Source organism: Anoplophora glabripennis, unplaced genomic scaffold (genome assembly GCF_000390285.2).
Source record: "Anoplophora glabripennis isolate ALB-LARVAE unplaced genomic scaffold, Agla_2.0 scaffold1258, whole genome shotgun sequence".
NCBI classification, from domain to species: domain Eukaryota; kingdom Metazoa; phylum Arthropoda; class Insecta; order Coleoptera; family Cerambycidae; genus Anoplophora; species Anoplophora glabripennis.
This window is the reverse complement of record NW_019418613.1, coordinates 41317-62222: the sequence shown is the minus strand read 5'-3', so window position 1 is coordinate 62222 and position 20906 is coordinate 41317. Positions and strand designations below refer to the sequence as shown.

At 35.5% G+C, this 20906-nt stretch overlaps 1 protein-coding gene across 5 annotated transcripts in view; it reads right to left on the bottom strand.

The window, feature by feature from the left end:
• The window catches only part of LOC108914841 (kelch-like ECH-associated protein 1), a 71518-nt gene that overhangs the window by 18733 nt on the left and 31879 nt on the right, over positions 1 to 20906 (bottom strand). For 3 of the 5 annotated variants that reach the window (XM_018720748.1, XM_018720743.2, XM_018720745.2), the window contains exon 2: positions 13355 to 13447. The exons of 1 other annotated variant lie outside the window; for it this stretch is intronic. Coding sequence is in view for 3 of the 4 variants with exons in the window: in XM_018720743.2 (XP_018576259.1) it covers positions 13355 to 13447 (93 nt within the window). In the remaining variant the exon portion in view is untranslated. Of the gene's footprint in view, positions 1 to 2363; positions 2441 to 13354; positions 13448 to 20906 lie in introns of those variants that run through there. One more of the 5 variants, XM_018720746.2, reaches the window with a different exon arrangement.

Here is a 20906-nt window from a genome sequence, read left to right as displayed (position 1 = left end):
TAAATAAATGAAGAACATACATGTACTAATTGTAAGTCTATAAAAATAGTTCAAGGCTTAATTAGAGAAACAATTACAATGAATTCAACCTTCTGTTCAAACTAACAAATTGTCCTAAAACTGGGAATAGATGTATCATTTTCATGAATCAGAATTTAACTTGAAGAAATAAATAATATTTGCTCAGAAAGTAATGATTACAATTTTACTAATGTTTATTTTCATATCCGCTTTTGCAATACGATAAATACACTCATAGTGTACTTTGATACAAGGAAAAGTTTGTTTTGAATTTTAACCAGATTCAAAGAACATGTATATTACCACGCTCACATTTATATCTTTAAAGTAATTCCCACTAATATTTTATTACCTATAAACTTCTACATAATATGCCAAGATTAAGTACTAGACCTCATATTTTTTTTCTACAGAAGAAAAGAAGGATATTTGTACTTTCCTTCATTTTTTTATAGCTTCTGTGAGTTTTTCAAATATGTATTTTGAAATATACTTCGCAAGGGGGACATCAGGACGATAACACCAAATTTTAGCACTGTATATTTCTATTTTAAAACAAAAGTACCCACAGACCTTTCCTAGGATACTATACTTCAATAAAAATGAACTTGACATACACGAACGAGGTATTTTAAAATACATCACGGTTGATAAGTATATCATGCAAGTCAAGGTCTTTTACTACAGTTCCACGACACGTCAATGTTTCAGTTTCGAATTTCACTTAATTTGAAAGAATACGGGTGTAAAAATGTTAAGTTTCGTTTTAATAATTTAAAATCGATAAAAGTTACTTACAAGTTAACGTAATAATTTGGAAAATGATATATTACCATACAACATTTAATATTCTAGTGAAACTAGTGAAATATTCGCTGATCTGGTGTATTTTTCGCACATACTGATATATTTCTAGAGTCACTTGATGGCATTCAGTAAATATTCGTTATAGCTTTACTTTTTAAGTCACCTTACAAAAAAATCCAATGGAAATAAATACATACAACGTGCTGGCTATTCGCCCCATTGTTCCTCCTCTTTGTTCAATTCATTCATCAAGACAATAGCTACAGAAGTCCCTTGACAGTTCAAACCATTTTTGCAAATAGTGAATTTATTTGAAGGTACCTACTCGTTGATATGTTCTTATAATTATACAGATAAAAAATGTTCGGGCAATGGAATGGATTAAGAGAACCAAATGAACGGTCAGCACATTCGCTGGAATTATATCAAGAGGCTTTCTGTTTTGAGGTTGATTTAATTTCAGAACACACGGTGTCCCATTTTAAATAACGCATTGCAATATCTTATTAGGGAAGCACTTTCAAGTTCCAAAAAATCGATATTTTAACGCTCAGAAAATATAAACAACAGTTAGTACGGAGATGTTATCAAAATAATTGTCAATTTGTTTTTTGTTTTAACTGCGGTAATCAAAATACAGTCTAATACTAATACGTCCACCATTTTCTTTCACTTTAATACACATAAAATATTGGAACGACTGTCTGTGATAAATTGAGACCATGAAGACATTTGTACCATCCTTATACCTCTTTTTGGCGCGTTTAACAAATAATAAATTCACGTCCGCAACGACTGTCTTTGATATTAGCACACACTTGTGACGTAATGGCAATCTTAAAACGGTTCTAGTGTATACTGCATGCAATGCGTTAATTAAAATGGGACACCGTGTATAATCTCCAAAATTAAAGATCAGCAAGTATTTTAGTCAGAAAATTAAAAATTTCGATACCGATGTGTAGGAAATAATTAATTAATTACTTTTTCCACGATGTATTATTTCTCACCTGATTCCCATACAGGGTTAAAATTGTGGATATTAAAATATATTAAGAGATGCTGCTCTTCAAAAGAAAATTAGACTGTTTTCGTAGTTTTCAAGAAAATATTTTTCTGGGAGCCAATGCGGTTGTTTCACTTTCGTTGGCTCGCTCTGATTTTTTAATTAATTAATTTTGAATAAATGATGTCGGGTTATTTCTAAATTTATTCTGTTGTACCCACTGAATATTTTACTCTGCAAGCTCAATTTTAGATTATATGAATACATTATTACATATAAACCTTTAGATTTAAAACACATTTTCACTTAAGCATTTTCACACAGCAATAATTTATAAATATCCGAAACATCTATTCAGTTTTAAATAAGGAAACGAACGCGCAATCAAATAAATATCATTTTCAAAAGAAATACAAAAGATAGAGACGCTACAATCATACACCGCAGTATCAGGAAAATATATGAAATTCTCATAGTGCCCTTTTAGTGTATTCTGTGCGTGTACACGCGACAACTTTGAAGTACTCACTCCAATTCCGTTTTGGTGCGACAAAACATTTTCGAAATCTGTCCACAATCACTGCCGAATTATAATATTCACTAAATGTATTTTAAAAACACGAGTATGAAATTATTCCTGTAGACTTCATCCTATTCCGCAGCGAATACAGAAAAAGTGAGTTCTCATTTATCTAATCGCTCAACTCGTTACTTGGCTAAATGATGACTTTCAAAATATGAGTGTATACCTACGTATATCTTATGATAATTAAATTGTCGTAGGTCGCTGTCGAATATCGTTCGAAATGGATGGTAATAGCAGAGGTGTGTGTAACACACATGGGTATTTATCACCCAGTTGAAACAAACAGGTCATTGGCCATTTTTTTTCCTAGTCGTATTATTTAGAACTAAATCTAAAAATAAATCCCAAAGATCATCGTACGAAATGTTATGCTAGGAATTGAAACAAATGTGATTTCTATTTCCTACTTAAAAAAAATGTGAATGAAAGCAAGCATTTTACGCGTATGATAAAAAATTAACATAAAATTATATGTTTTGAATTGAAGGTTCACGACTAGGGTCACGATAAGATAAAATGTTGTTGGTGAATTATATTTCTTTAGCGGCTTACTGATAATTTAATTTGGTATTACTCATCAGACTTTTATTATTAGAATGCTTCTGGAGCTCTAATTTTTTCCATTTCCTTCATAACAGGATCAAAAGTTGAATTTAGAAGATATTCAAAAGAATATATGTATTTTCGCAAGGAGTTGACATTGACCACTGTAGATTGCAGCTTGCAAATATATTATCTAGTCTGTACACCTTTTTCATTGCAGACCTCCATGGTCTTAGAGTTCTTCATTTAACATTTACCTTTAACATTTGGTTCAAAACTTTGACAGTGGTTTAGTCACAGAACTTACAATTTACAGTTTTATATTCGCATAATAATTTCTTATGGCCTTTTTGAACTATATAATTCAACTATTCCTGTATGAGTGTCTCAATAACGCAACTGGTAACGCCGCAGGAGGGTTTGGACTCTTACAGAGAGTCTCTCTTGGCCAACTCATCAATCAACTTATATCTTGATACTCAAGTTAGGGTGCCGTGGTGGAATTGTTTTTCCACCGCAGCACTTAGGCCTTATTAGGCCCCTTGTACACCCTCCTTCATTACTCGAGTACTTTTCTTCAAACCAACTTTGACTTACTAGCGTTACTAAAGCAAGTCTATGCCATTTTAGATTCGATCTGGGTAGGTTGATTAGCTTTAGTGGCTGAATGGTTTATCAACTGCCTAAACATTACTTAGTCCACATAGATTGCAACTCTCATAGTGCATTTTCACAGACAAATATTTCCCGAGCAGTTCATACCTAGTGCAAGCTTTGCTTGCAATCGGCTCGCATTTACTTTGCAAACAAGTAGCGAGCAGTTGCACCTACAGGGCTGGAAAATCCACATGGTCCATCTGCCTTTACACGACAGCGACAAAGTAAAGTAAGGAAATCCGTGCAATAGATCTGAATAGTCACGACCCGTTTCGGGTTAGAAGTGGGAGTGACTATTCAGATTATGAAACGTCTTCAATGTAACCATCCTTGTCTATCGCACGGATTTATATGACTTACTTTATCGCTCTCACGTAACGGCCGATGTACCATGGGGAATTTCCAAATCTGTATAAAGGCAGTGTCCAGCGGCAAACATACTGAATAGTTCTTACGCAGTTAGAACCATTCGTAAACAGTCCGAAAAACAGGTCACGAAAAGTTCCAAGTTGACGGCTATAATAACAACCAATTTTTCTGGGTTCGTGCAAAACGTTGAGATCACGAGCAGCTCGTGTAACATTAAAGTAATTTATCTTTGTTTATATCGAGTTTACCATTTTTCTCATTGACTGTCGATAACCTCAAAAGATATGCGTCGAACCTCACTTTGATGAAAACAGTTGAAATGTTGGCGTTGATTTTGTCCCGTGTATGGAGTGATTGATAGAAACGTTGTGATGCTTACAGGAAAATATTACGAAAAGATTTAGATTAGGTTAAGTTAGATTGGGTTATGTTAGGTTCTAGGTTAAATTCTGATAACATAATCTTTTCTGGAGGGAGTGAGTTTAGAGGTAGTTAGATGCACAGGGCATCTGTTTAAAAACATTTGTATGTGGAAATTATGTGTAGATGTGGACTAAGCTTAGTACTAGATGATTCATATAAAACACCCCGGCCCGATAACTTGATAATGGAAAGAAATTTTTGGATTTTGTAAAATCCAGTTAACAAAACTTCTCAATGGCGTCAATTAAAAGCTAAGTGGTGTGGTGTTTTTTGAAGACAAATTGTATATGACGATGTAGAAGCTTTTTGGCTCCAGCATCGGGAAGACCTATCAACTGACCTTTACAGAATCCAAGTCCCCTTTATGAAGCGATCGGGCCGAGTAGTAAATCACATACAGGGTCATATATGTATGTATGTCGGAGGGGTGGTGGAATTATCTTCCACCACGGCACTTAGGCCTTATTAGGCCCCTTGTACACCCTCCTTCATTACTCGAGTACTTTTCTTCAAACCATCTTATTTACTACACGGATGGCTTGGTGGCAAAGTCTCGTACAGTTTATGTATGATAGCATGGTCTTGAGTTACAGAGATTTCTTGCTCTGCTCTCATTACCATTTATCGGGGACCACACGCGTGCGGCAAAAGTTGGGCGACCCAGGTCTCTGGTAGGCTGCCACAGCCACATCCCCGAGCCTGCCTTAGGTCACCCATCCAAATTCCGGCCCACGTCCGTGATGCTTGACTCGGAAGATCGAAATCCGCCGGCCAATACACCCGGCTAGGCGGTCCCCCGGGTCATACAGAGAGTTCCAATAAAAAAAAACGTAGAGAGCTATAGAACAATGCATATTGGCTAAGATGTCGATTTTATCTAAAAATAACAATAGTTCGCATATTAATTATTTATTAGGTAGACTAGAATATAATACTTGCCAAGAATATAATACTTGCCAAGAAAGTAGTCTTTTTGTCTAAATTAAGGATTTTCTGAAAGTTATTGGATCCGTTTGTTTGTGTATTCTTTAATCCCTTCTGCTTAAGGAGGTGAAAAATTAATCTGCTAATCATTTAAATCTGCAATAAAGATATTCGATAAGATAATACAAGAGGATAATATGACGGTCGATTGTTCGGTTCGATGAATAAGCGAAAATTGGCTTTACTCGTAAATGATAAAACACTGAATTCTAAAAATACAGTTCAAAGTACCGATAATGGAAACGTATGGAGGGAATCCTAAAGTTAGGGGGAGTGTAACCCCCGCTGTTACCTGTTTATTTGTTTTTTTATTGACAGAACAGTAACTTTGTTATTTGTTTTTATACCCTCTTAATTTCTGGCGAATGACCCGGCTGTCGTCGAGATAACTGCTTTGTGATGACCCATGTATAAAAGGTAATAATACCAACAATAACATCTATTTTACATGCTATCTAACCAACAGTATTGTATTTATTTTTTTTGTGATGACGGCAATCAAACGGGTACCTCCAAATATTGTTGCAATATTGCTGATTTCTGATTTCCTGTGGTTACCTCGTTATTAGCTGTCAACTTTTTTAAATATGTAATATATTTTTGCAGTTTCCGGAAAAAACACATTTTTATGTACTTAGGTCAACATGTTGGGCTTGTTCTGAATCTGCAAAAATACCATACAGCGTGTCGTGTGTCCCACTTAAGCATTAGCCACCCATGTAAAACTGTTATTTATTGACCGATTTGTTTCAACTTATATTTTGTTTGATAGATAGAAAAAAAAGTAGAATGTATAAATAAATTCGGTATTTTCGTAGTCTGTCATATTCAACTGAGATGCGTTTTATAGGAAGAAAAAACGAGAAGATTAGCAATTTTTTTTGACAAAAACTGCTCCTAATTCTTCTTCAGGACTATCTAAAACCCGACTATACCAATTTTTATTGCGATAGAATACAGGGTGTTGCAGAAAATTAAACCCTAATTTTTTAAACCAACTGAAAATTTATGTGCGAAACACATGCATTATTGGAATATTGTGTATCAGTATTATTCAAATTAGTAATAAAGGAAACTTATTATTATGATTTAATATGTACTTAATAATTTATTAAAGGGAAAAATGAAACAATTATTTAATAACAAAACAATTAAAATAGTGATTTAAATAGTAGTCGCTTCAATAAGTCCACCATTCAATCTTATGCACTTTTCAACACGTCGATGACTATTTATCGTTACTTTTCGTAACTGTTATGTTACGGCATGCGTCTGTAATACGTTCACAGAGTTCTTCTCGTGTTTGGGGCCTCGTAACATACACTTTTTAACAGCTACTAACAAAAAAAAACGAGAGATGTGAGGTCTGGAGACTGCGGTGGCCAATTAATTAAAGTCCATTGATTGGGGAAATATTCATCAGTTTCTCACCATGATCGAATTATGGATAGGTGCTCCATTCAGCTGTACATGTAAATTAAGGCGATGATTTAGAAGCAAGTCATCGATTTCGTCCACATCCACATTTAAATTTTCTTCAAAATGGTAAGACCCAATGATTTTTAGATTTAAAATGCCACACCAAACATTCACGTTAGCGGAAATTTCGTTGTACTTTTGTAATGCAAGGTAAATAAATAAATAAACAAGTTCCGGTCAATCCGCATGGTACCGGAAGTTGGCAATATTTTCAGTCATATCGAGAAACCCTTGCACACAAACGTCAGGATACATCTTATATGAAACAATTCGAAGTAATGATATTTTAATTAAAAAATATGCAATCGGAAATAAATTCCTAATAAAGAATTAACTAATTTAACCTGCAAAGTAATTTAACGTGGAGTTTAAAATATCGTATGTAATTATTTATTTGTGGCATTTGTAGTTACTTTTTTAATTGGCTGCCACACTGAAATGAAAAAAAAAAAATAAATAAATCTGCGCCAAAAAGATCAAGCAAAGGGTTTTATAAATTTAGTTTTGCCTAACCAGAAATATCACAATAACAATAAGAAACCAGATAGATAATATAGAAGAGAAAACTATTAATAAATAACCACTTATTTATTACATTTTTTTTTCGGTGTGCAGACATATTCAATCAAATAAAAAAAGAGTAATGGAATTTAAAGTATGAAAATTACGCAAGCATATTATATCCGACTGTCACAGACCAGTACCGGTTCATACCAGACCAACAAAAATATCAAACAATGCACTTTAGTTTGGGGTCAGAGAACGTTTAAAGAGATTGACGTTGAGATGAACGTTGTGGTGTTATTACAAACATACATACGTTGAAACCATAGATAATTAACACGTTAAAGTTATTGTATTGTTTCTCTTCCTGCAAAATAAGTTTTGGGGGCCCAAAATTCAAATCTTGCCCTGGCCGCTCATGATCTTAGTTAGACACTGCAGATAGCAATAAATTTCGGTAATCTACTAAAATTTGTAAATGTAAGTGCTGTGTTTAAAAAAGAACATGGTTTTTTAACAAACTACTACTATAAATATTTATTAAAAACTTATACATACTTTCCTAAATTACTCAGAGAAGAACACAAAATTGCTCAGATAATGCACAACTTCATTACAGCCCTAAACATTGTTTTTTCTGTAATAGTTATCACATACGAGCTTAATTTATTCCTGTTTTGTTTAAGTCATACGGCAAAAAATATTCTGCTGGCCCAATAATGTTTAGAAGGCATATTTGATTCTTCACAATGATAATAACATAGCCATACAAAAGAAATGTTTTTCGAGTCTGAAGGTCAGACTATGTCTACAACATGTTTTCGGAGTCGCTGAATTCGAGTTCGTGATCCATTTAACCCAATCACATCAGGTTTTACCGATAACCCCATATCACCTTATAACTCAGGCTGTCAAGTCCTGTTACACACAATGGTCCTGTAAAGGGAGCTGTCCATCCACAATAACCTCATAATCACATTCAACCTCAAACCTAACCCCATAACTATATATTCCCATAACCGATAACTCCAATAACCACGTTACTTAGTGGTTTAACCTGCTCTCTCGCGGAATACTTACATAAGGTTCTATAAACAGAATATACAGGGTGTTAAAAAATAGAGTGTAAAATATTTCAGGAGGTAATAGTATGAACCAAAATAAGCAGAAAAGTCTTAATAAACATGGGTCCGCAAAGTAACGGTTGCGGAGATATGGACCACTATTCGTTTTTCAAACATTTTATTTTATTAGGAATAAACCGACAAAGGAAGCTTTTAACAAACAAAAAACAAAGTTACAGAAGATGTTCAAAGTGCCCTCCGTCCATTTCCAAGCAGGCACGACATCTTCGTCTCAACGATATTCGAACTCTTTCGAAAACACCCTCCTTGGTTTGGATTTCTTGACACTTTTGATTAATCCGTAGCTGCAGCTCTTCCAGGCTATTTACAGGAGTACCATACACTAATGTCTTCAAATATCCCCAAACAAAGAAATCTAGAGGGTTCAGATCAGGCGATCTTGGAGGCCATAAAACAGGTCCGGCCCTTCCTACCCATCTATGTGGAAAAGTTTGGTGTAAATGCTCTCTAACGGCCATGGAAAAATGAGCTGGAGCACCATCATGCTGGAACCACATTTGTTGCCTCTGATTCAAAGGAATGTCTTCCAAAAACTCATACAGTGTGTTCTGCAGAAAGTTGAGGTAAGCAGCGCCTGTTAATCGGTTTGGTAAAACAACAGGACCTAGAAACCTGTCACCTACAATACCCATCCAAATGTTTAATGAAAAACGTGCCTGATGTCCAGATTCTATTAGAGCATGAGGATTTTCGTCGGCCCAAATATGCGTATTGTGAAAATTAAACACTCCATTTCTTGTGAACCCGGCCTCATCAGTAAAAAGAATGTTTGCAAGAAAACGAGGGTCTTCAGCATCATGACGTAGAAACCAGCGGCAAAAAACCAAACGTGCTTGATGATCATTTATTGGATTTAAGGCCTGTACTCGTTGCACATGGTATGGATAAAGCAGTTGCTCGTGAAGGATTCTCCAAACAAGAGGACCACTAATTCCTACCTCGGCTGATATTCTCCGCACACTCGTACCTGGATTCTGCTCTACCAGTGCTAGAATTTCTTCTTCTGCTCTAGGAGTGGATACCGACCTTGGTCTTCCGGATAAATGGCACTGTTTGCTCAAGGAACCGGTATCACGCAATCTTTGGTGAATTCTTCCAAACATGCGTTGTGAAGGAATCTGGCGATTTGGATAAGCGTCAACATAAAGACGTCGCGCTTCGGTGGCGTTCCCATTAGCACGACCATACATGAAATGCATGTCTGTTAATTCTGCGTTAGAGTAACCAGCCATAGCGAAAGAAAACTTGTGCACTGAGAACAACTGTCAAATACGTACTGTTTATTTCACTAAACATCAACCAACTATTATAAGAAAATACACAACGTTTTTGCAAAATAAAAAAAGGGGCTAAAAAACATAAAACATTCCATATCTCCGCAACCGTTACTTTGCGGACCCATGTTTATTGAGACTTTTCTGCTTATTTTGGTTCATACTATTACCTCCTTAAATATTTTACACTCTTTTTTTAACACCCTGTATTTAACCCTATAATTCCCAACCCCCTGACTCCACAACCCTATAAGCCCATGGCCCCATAACCACATTACGCAGTAATTGTTTGATGCAAGGCTTCATCATCTCCATTAGATTCTCTGTCAATTTCAAAAATATCGTGCCAAATTAAGCTTTATTTCGCGGGGCCCGCTTTCGCACCTTGACCATCCGCCAATTCTGGGCATCCGAAATCCTGTCTCGTACATCTTCCACCTTGCCTACCATGACGGTATGAAAGCCACGATCCAGGAACTCCAGGGACTTGGGTTAGTATACGCGAACATTTGATATTTTTTAAATTGACGGAGGATCTACTGGAGATAATGAAACTGGAAGCCAATAACGATATAGACTATGTTCCTTGCATCAAACAATCGTACTACTGCGTAACGTCGTTATTGGAGTTATGGGGTTAGGGGGATTATGGGGTTAAATATATTGTTTATAGAGCCTCGATATATCCCGCGATGAGAGATCAAGTCAAACTACTGAGTAACGTGGGTATTGGACTTATCGGTTATGGAGTTATGGAATTATACGGTTATGGGGTTAGGAGGTTTGAGGTTGAATCGGACAGGACCGTTGTGTCACGGATTTAGATTCAGCAACCTCGAAAACATGTAATGGACATAGTCTTACCTTCAGACTCGAAAAACATTTTTTTTGTGTGGCTGTGTAGTGTAAAGCAAACAATCATCTATTGAAGAATAATATCTATAGTATAAAATTTAATTTAGTTTTGTACTCATTAAGTACTGTAAATTTTATTAACTGTAAATGAATACATAAATAGGTTTGAAATTTATTTTTAAAATAGGCAGAATTACTGACTATTTGGTTATCCGTAGAAGTCATTTCAGATCGGTAGATCTACCAAATATCAGTGGAGGTGACTGCAACGCCAAATATGGATGTATTTTTGTCCACTTTAAAAGCGCTTTCACACGATTTCATAAGAACTATAATGTACAACTAGTCTTCTCGCAGACAGTTTCCTCGTGTGAAAGCGCTCTTAGGAGCACTTTGTGACGGCAGTGCTAAAATTTACTGGTTAGTATGAGAGTATTTTATTGCGGGAAATTTTAAAACAAATTACTCGTCGTTGGAATGTTATGGATTGGAGGAACCCTGTAAGGTAACTACCTACTCGTACAAGAATTAATTTGCTGATTCATACTAACTTTTCTTCATTCAAAAGTGCAGGATTGAATGATACTTTTCCGGATGGTATACAACATAGGCCAAAATATATCATCCATCAATTATTGTATTATGTATTTGTTATTGTCCACGTTAATTCTGGGATATATCCCAAACTCATACAGAACGGCAAGAGTCGAAGAGTTAAACCCATATAAAAAAAGGGATATTAAAGAATAGGTGCTTGTGACACTGTCACTTCACAACACGCTTATCAAACAAGTAAGTCTACCGAAACTGCATTATATTCCGCTGTGTACAGAACAAAAAACCTATTAACCAGAAGGAACTCGTTATCGAGACATTCCTGGACATTGACCATTGGCATGGCTTATTCTCCATCGCGGTTAGGGAGTTTGTGGACTGAAGATGTTTCTACGCTGTTGTGATGCCTCGTGCTCGATAGTCTCGTTCAGGGTCTCAACATGAGAATCTTTAAGCAAGCTTACGGTGATAGCTTTGTTATACGTATGTACTAATTTCAAGGAAATCGTCAAGCTTCATTAGTAAGTCCACTCAAGGGGCCCTAGCCGCTATAGAATACTGGTGTATAGGATAGGGATTAAGAGAACCCATCCAAGATTGATCTCGCCCTTTTCACCAGAAAACGAAAAGTAGACGGGTTTAGAGAACCGATTGTCTTCAGCATAATGATTCAGATGTTGTAAATAATGGTTTGGGGGTAACTCTGTATGACATGTTAATTATTCACGTCTAGAAACAGCCATTTTTTCTCGAGACTTCCCGCATGCACGTTTATTATGTGACGTAGGCCACAGGCAAAGTGCTTCCTTTAATTCTGAGCACAAATTTTGTTCAACAATTGACCAAGTTTTGAAAACCCCGAAGTATATATCGAAAAATCCAGAACGATAGAAAGTGTTATCCATGCATAAAAGTTATAATAGTCATCAACACTAATTTCCATTTACTCGAAATGGCTTTCTATTATTGAAAATATTATCTCAGCGAAAACTCGAAGCCAATGACAACAACAGCCATGTGTTATTTTCCTATTGAACTTAATTGACCAATATGAAAAGCTGAAATTAACTCAAATTTCACATCAATAAAACAAGGCTAATAAATCAGCCAAGTGTGTCAATAAGAGGTCCTAATTAAGTGGCACAAAATATCTCTCTATCTCACGTTTAACCACCTGGATATCTCGGTACATACACCATTTTTTGCATTCCGTTATCTGAAATAATCAGAATTTATTATTAACTAAAATTATTTTATACACCTCGTTGACACAATATCAAAAAGATCAAATCTAGACGACATACTTCATATATTATACTCCAACAACAGCTGTTTGAATTTTATAGTCAAATGTTTGTTTTTTAGAAACAAGCCACTGTGTAAATGGTCCAGCATTGGTTATATGTATAAGCTTTAGTAATATTATATCGTTCGTAATTGCCATTGTACGGCTATTTATTCATCAAGTACCTCCATAATAGATCACGTTTTGCGATGCTATTCTTAACGGATTTTTTTTTGGACATTTTTTCCTAACTTGAAGACTATTTCTCTTTTTTAAAGAAGAACAAGACACAGCAACATTATCCATTTTTTCTGGGTTTTGGTAAATAGCTTCCTTAAATACAGGGTGTTGTTGATGGTTTTTTAATAATACTCCTAAAACTAGTAAAAATAGATCATTTTACAAAAATTAGCTAAATAAAAGTCGCAAAATAAAGAAGATATTAATAATTAAAAACTTATAGATAACAACTGGCAATAACGATAAGTGCGCAGGGTGGATACGTATAACCAAATTCGAATTTAAGTACAGTTTCGAAAACGAATTATTTACGATATTTACTTGCTTAAAAAAAATAATTTTAGATTCGGATTTTGGGAAAAGTGGTACCCACTTAAAGTTACACCCTGTATAGTAAATATATATGTGTATACTTTTTGTTTTAAAAAGTTCCAACGGCGCTATTTCATATTTAACAATCATAACCACATTTATTTCATATATAAATTAAAAAGAACTACCTATAAAACATTCAAGACAACAGTTAACGAGAAATCGCCTGCAAATATCCTACACCTGATGCTAATGCATTCATAATGTGCCCCGCCTAAAGAAGCAAATATGCGACAGAGTTAAACTTACATACAGTGTGTCCACGAATTGAGTGCACGTAGGGTGTAAATGACAAAAATTTCGAGTTGAAATTTGAGCTTCTGGGCTTTATCCCTGCTTGGCCTGAAACGAAGATGTTGAAAAAATTAGTCCAATTAATGCACAGTGTGCTTTTACAATGAATTTTCAAAAATTTCAAGAGGAAAGTACCTTTGTTTTTAATAACATCAAACATATTTACTTAAGAAAGCTACTGAAAACTAAAAGTTATGATAGATTGTCAATTTTCAATTTGATTTTTTTTTCTTTACTTTCAACAAGACGGATACTCGGCGCATTACGCGAATCATTCGAGAATGGTTAGATGGTCAATTTCCTGAGCGAAATTGCCCAATTTCTTGACCTCCTAGAATTCCTAATGTAGCTCTAATGGACTTTTATTTATGGGTCTATCTCAAGCAGAAAGTCTATGGGTCCCCGTTGAATAACGATTTATTTGAATTGAAACAAAAATACAGTTAATGCCATCCCCATTCAAGAAATCCAAAACGCCTATACAGAATTTACCAAGCGCGCTGAGCGATGTGTAATGGTTGGTGGCAGCACATTTGAATAACCATTATATTATTATTTATTTATATATTAATTACGCTTTTTTCTCTAATAAATAATTAGGAATTTGTACTTTGTGGCTGTGAAAAATAAAAAAAAAAACAAAGTTGGCCGATCAAATTGAAAATGGACAATCTGTCATAACTTTTAATTCTCAATAACTTTCTTAAGTACTATATATTTTTGATATTTTGAGAAACAAAGACAATTTTTGAAAATTCTTCGTAAAAACACCCTGTCCACTAATTAACTGGACTAATTTTTTCAATTTCCTAGTTTAAGACCAAGCGGAGATGATGCCCAGAAGCTCAAAGGATCTCGCAGGTTCCTTATGGAAAATGGCTTTCAGCCGATAGTTTTGAAACTTTGTATTTGAATAGTTCTCGAAGCTTAGATAAAAAGTTTATCATAGGCACTAAGCTGAGAAAATTATATCTTCCGTGATATAGTCCATGAAAGCTAGGAGTGTAAAGAAGCCGTGTAATCTGTCCCAAACACATGTTCCTTACGTTATCGGGGTCACTCAATCCGAATCTGCCGTCCATTCGGCTGTGCGGATGAGTTTCAAGGTCACATCAAGATCAAATGGATGGCGTTATGCAGAAAGCTACCGACCCACAATAGTGACAAACTGAGATAATCAACTCTAAAGTTTCTATTAATTTAAAAAATCTGTAGGATGTTTAAATACTACTTTGTAACTTTCTTTTAATGCAAGATAGGTCTTTTGATATTTTATCTATGTTTAAATATTTTATATATAAAATAAAGGTAAAAATGGCGACTTTTTGTGGGTTGGTAGGTTTTTGCATTTTGCAAAACTGGGAACTAATACCAATAATTTTTAATTAAAGCAAAAGTAGTATGAAAAATAATTATTTTTACTTATCAAAAAACAAGATAATGAAATTCCAAACTATTAATTTTATAAAGTTTTTATTTTATTCTACATCGTTCACTTCAAAATCTAAGTCTTCAACATTGTACCTAACCCTCAACATCTTCAGTTATATTGGCACCCTGCAAATTTTGATAAAAAGGCAATGCATCTGCAGGAATAAGATGCATCATTTCCTTTAAATTCTGCAATTTCGCTTCAGCGATAGGCTTTCCGTTGGGCCACAGTGGTATTAAGTCACTAAAAGTTTCTTCGTTACCAGGTCTACCTCGAGAAGATTTTTTGATCGAAATTTTTTGATAGGGTTGTGAAAAATCATGTTGCTGTATCATTAGCCAAAATGGCTCTTGTTTTTCTATTTTGATTGATTGTAATTGAACAACCCCATATTTGCAGAAAGCTAACAACTCACTTGAGTGCATCTGGCGCTATATTAAAGTAAAACCAAGTGGGTTGGTAGGTTTTTGCAAATTAAAAGTTTCAACAAAATACATAATGTGGGTTAGCATTTTATAGTTTTATAAGGTATATAATTTATTGAGGCTTGGTAGGATTTTACAGAATGCAGAACGCGTATTTTATTAACCAAATATGCACCTAACTCAATATCTGGTATATTGTGGGTTGGTAGCTTTCTGCATAACGCCGTCCAAATGAAGGTCATTGTAAGATTATTGTAAATCTAATCTGTCCCAAACATATGTAATCATATTATAATAATATTAAGTAGGTAATATTTTTTTACGCGCATTTGCAAAGTATACAGTGAGAAGCCTTAAGAGTATAACAGGTTGTAAGATGTTCCACGGCCAACCTGGTTCTGAAGTTTACTAATTAATTGGGTAGGATAAAAAATCGATAAGTAAAAACTTTTTTAACTAAAGTACATTCTTTATTAATGTTGTACTACACACCTATCAAACATCATTGATGAATGCATATGTTTTTGACTGTACTATACATCGTAACGAATACATATTGAATCATTTTCAGATAAGAAATAATATTGTCTGAAATAAAAGGTATAACATAAATTATAATTAAGTGATTCAATTATCAATTAATTAATTGCATTCATTGTAGTATTTAATAGTGAATCATCTGGGTACTTCACATGTGGTTGATGGCGGGCATAGCGTAGAAACCAAAAAACACTGGCCACATGAGCACAAGTTCCTACTACTCTCGTCCTTGAGTAACACGTGCAATAATATGCTAGGATTGGACCATTATCTTGATCACCACCATAATTATCTGTCTTCATCCACGTTGACATAACTAATAAATATTTGATGTCTTGCAGCATTTCGGAATCTTTAGAAAATTCGTACTCAGAAGTCCTGGTTCATTTATATGTTCATCCAATTGAAATTCATCATCATTTTCCTTAAGAACCTTCTGTATATTGTATACCCTGTATAGCATCTGTATACCCGAATGGATGGCTGATTCGGATTCAGTAACCCCGACAATCTAAGAAATATGTGTTTTGGACAGATTGCACGGCTTCTCTTCATTTGACCTTACAATGAGTCTTCTTCAATTTATACCTCGCGGTATTATACTATAACTCTTACCTTTCGGCGACTATATTTCGAAAAATATAATTTTCTCTGCTTAATGCCTTTGACAACTTTTTATCTAAGCTTCGAGAACTATTCAAATCCAAATTTTGGATTTGAATAGTTTTGGAAAAAATTATGTAAATATAATACGGATATCGAAAGACGTAGAATTTCGTTTCATCGTTCATGAAATGCAGAAACAGCGTAAGGAATTTCCTGTGTACAAAGTGTAAATGTCTTGCCTTCCAGACATTGTAAATTCACTTTTCTTTTCTGTCTTTGTTTTTCTACTTTTTCCTATCATTCGTCTAAGCCGACGGCCAATATAAAAAAATGCCAATGCTCCAAGTCCAAGTTTTTCAACAAAAGGATCGGAAAACGGTCATCGGTCAGCCGACGCATGGCCGGGCGGCGGGCGTTCGGCCCCGATGCGGTACGATAATTTCTGTACCAATCTTTATATAAATCACGTAAATCGGTACAAAAGTTTCCAATAAAATAAAATAATTTTGTTTGTACTTTGTCCTAACTATGACTTTATTAAGATAAGATAAAAAAAATATTTATTTACAACTGGTTATCTAAATTATAATCAAGACGAACAAAATCTAAAATTTCTCGTAAATTATCTAATCAAAAAAAGTATAAATATAGATGTGGCATCACAGAAGTATAGCGGATTTCCCTGATATATAAATTGCAATTCTTCATTGTATTCTTCCTTCATTCCAGCCTTTTTCACATTTAACGATTTAAGAAAGTTATATTGACTCGTTCGTGATAAATATAAGAAAATTTTAGCAAAATAAATAAGTCATAAATCTGGAGGTTTGAAGATAAAGAATTTACAATTTATAAAGGAAATATTTCTGGCTTAAGGCGGAACTTAATTATATATAACGTCAATTGTTGTAATTTGTTTTTTCATATAATGCAAAGGTTGTTAACATACAACAATTTAAAAATAGAACTGCTATCTTCAAAAACAAAATAGTACGTACCTACTCAGTGACTCGTTGCACTTATTATTTTGTCATCACCGGCTCTGCAACGACTTCTAAAAGAAAATTATTTGATTGGAACACAATGTTTTACAGATTTGGATAAACTATATCCAGAATTTTGTGTCCTTGAGAGGCCTCAGGCTTTCAAGTTTTTTCATAGAAAGTGGTAATTTTGCTCTAATTTCGCAAAATAAGGTGAATCTTTTGAATCTTTCTGAATCATTTGGCTATCTTTCACTCAAAGAAGCTATAATTTGTATAAAACTTTGAATTATTCTTATTTTCACCTATAATCCATTTAAACGCTTTCTACCCTATTTCTTAGGACTAACAGCAAGTGAAGCGGCACTGATGTCAATGGCTCTTATACAAGCAAGACTTGCCGCCCCCACTCCTCACTGTATTGCGCAGGCCTAGGTGCGCTTATATCAACAGTCGACACCGACGCTATAAGATCGGTAACGAGATCGCAAGGGGCCTTACATTTGTTGTCAGTTACAGGCCCATCAGTCTCCTGCCAATGATGAGCAAGGTAGCAGAGAGGATCATCCTGACCAGATTGCGTGACGGCTCGGATGAATTGCAAGTCATCCCCGACGATCAGTTTGCCTACTGCAGTGACCACTCTACGGAGCAGCAGATTCTCAGGTCAGTAGAACATCTCTCCGCAAGTTTCAAAAATCGAGAATCCACCGTGGCAGTCCTCCTGGACGTCGCCAAGGCTTTTGATACGATCAGGCACGATGGGCTTCTGGCAAAGATGCTCGACTTTGGCTACCCTATCGGACTGATCAAGCTGGTGGAGTCCTTTCTCAGAGGCAGGAAGTTGCGTGTGAAGGTGGAAGGGGGCCTATCCACCTACCGAGACGTCGAGGAAAGCGACCCCCAAGGAGCCGTACCATCACCGCACCTATTCAACATCTATACATCCAACATACCCAAGGCCGACGACACAGCCATAACGGCCCGTTAGATACAGAACGCGTCTCCAGGGACACGTGAAGTTCAACGGAGAAGACATCCAGTGGGTGACCACCGTCAAGTACCTACGGGTAACTTTGGATCGCACGCTGACATGGAAGACCCCGTCGACACTTAACACGCAAAGCGAGGATGGCGAAGCTTTATCCGCTTTTGTGCAGGGACAGCCGTCTCTGCCTGCGGAATAGGCTAATAATCATCAAAGCAGTACTGTAGCCGCAACTGAGGTACGCTGAAAACGCGTGGGGATACGCAGCGAAGACGCACCTAGCCCGGGTGCTAGCCGTCAAGAACATCGCCCTCCGTTGCGGGGGTCCCCTGGTTCGTTGAAACCTTTTCGAGTGCGCCAAGATCCACAGCAACCCACTGATGCGGAGCGCTGTGGACTACCGACCCGAAGAGGTTGCCGCCAGATGCAGGCGGCCTAGACATCATTTTCTGGGCGCAGGGTGAGTCGAAATTTTCTGTCTGTTTCAGGACCGCCAGGATGAAGAGACGAAAACGATACACACACACACAGATTCCGCCCTCCTTTCTTTATCCCACTCTCCCCTCCCGCGCTAGCCTAAGGGCCACCTTAGCAAAGCGCTTCCTAAGCTGGATCGCTGCAAGACCTCAATCATACACACCACCTCGATCGCGAACGACGTCATTCGTTCGAGACCGACACACTCTGATCAAAAATAAGTTAGAACATGTTAAGGTGTTTTAAGATACAGAATGACAAAGTCTTATTACTTTTTTAGGTATTTTCGTTAGTACCAATGATTCTTGGACACTATCAACAAATTTGAAACCATATTGTTACGGTTTTTGCTTTAAGTTAGAGAACTATATATTAAATAACATTTTTCTACCTATATATATATGGGAAAGTAAGGATTTACTTGAGACTTTTCCATTTCCAGCCGGAGATTTTTTTTTTAATTTTTGTGTTTTATATACAATTTTGTTCTATTAATATTTATTAATTCCATTTGCGAAGAGGTCACTTGAAAACGCAATCCTAAGTAAAATGTAAAAATAGTAAGATCTTTCTATCGTGGTTATATTTGCATGTGGGTCTTTGTTTTTTGTCAAGGGTGATGTTAAATCAAGTATAAAATATATTTTTAGATTTTATTATTTAAGGCCTGCACAGGTCTACCTGCAAGTTAGTACGTTCATGAGGCGGCCTGTGCAGGCGAATGATTTGACCGGACAGATTTCTGGCGATGCTTGAAATTTGCCTGCACAGACGTGTTAAAACTGTGAGTGTTGATGCGATTCCGGTCAGTTTGAAAGGTTTGAAATAACATGTCCGAATCAAACATGGAATCTACAAAGGAAGTATTTCTTTAAGAGAATTTATAGAACTTTATAAAGCACATCCATGTTTATGGCGCATTAAATCTAAAGAATATATGGATAAAAACAAAAAATCAGATTACACCACCTTTTTCTGCTTTTAACTGATCTTTTGGGTTCTAATTTCATGGAAATTGCTGTTGTTGAAGCACTTGTTAAACATTAATTCTTTCCGTTTCATTTTTAATAGAAAGAAACTGTACACTACCTTTTCCCGTGATGAAAGAAAACTGAAGAAACTCTCAGTTTTGGTTTTGTAGTGTGGATGTAAATGCGGTCGCTTTTCAGGCAGCCTGTACAGGTCGCCGTAGAGGCCACCTGCGTAGTGGGTAGCCAGCATAACATTTTCAATGCATCAGGTATGTGTTTTTGTATTGATAATATTTACCGTATCATTTTCACGTTTATTCTAGATCATTATTAATTACTAGCTGTTTACTAGATATTGCTGGCATAATTATATGCTAGTCGTCTATGAGGTTATGCATCTTTTGAATTCCTAGATTGCTGGTATCGAAGAACATTGTATGACTCTAATTTTTAGAAATATTTTTTAATGTATTTGAATTAACTTAAACCTTTAAAATAAAGGAAAAACACGAGAGCTAATAATAAATTATATATTTTTAAAAACTATTCCATTATTTCTCACTTAGTATTCCCCGAATTTAAATTAAAGCAGTATTAAATATTTTATATTTTAATTTTCCTTAGAACAAGAGAACCAACCAAATAAAAGGCGAGCTTGTCTACATACATTGCCAAGTTGTCCAAATCACATTAACAACAGGAATTATATAATTATAATATTCCGTGGTATCATTAACCCCACAAGATAGCGTCACTAGCATTTGGCTTAACGTACTTGACAACGCTACCTTGTCACCTTGTCCTTGTTCGTGGATTTGATACTACAGCCGTATAGTCATAACATCAGCTTCCTATGAGCGATAAGCCCTATTTTTAGGGTTTATCGCGATAAGAAATTACGTTGCATTATACACTAAATACTGACAGGCGAATTTTGGGTGAAACTGAAATTTGAGAATATAGTCCATACTCCTCTATATTGAGTTAGTAATACAAAAAAAAACACTAAATGTTAAAATCCATTATATCTAAAACTGATACTCTTATCTTCGTAAATTATATCAGTATCATTAATATTTAGGAAA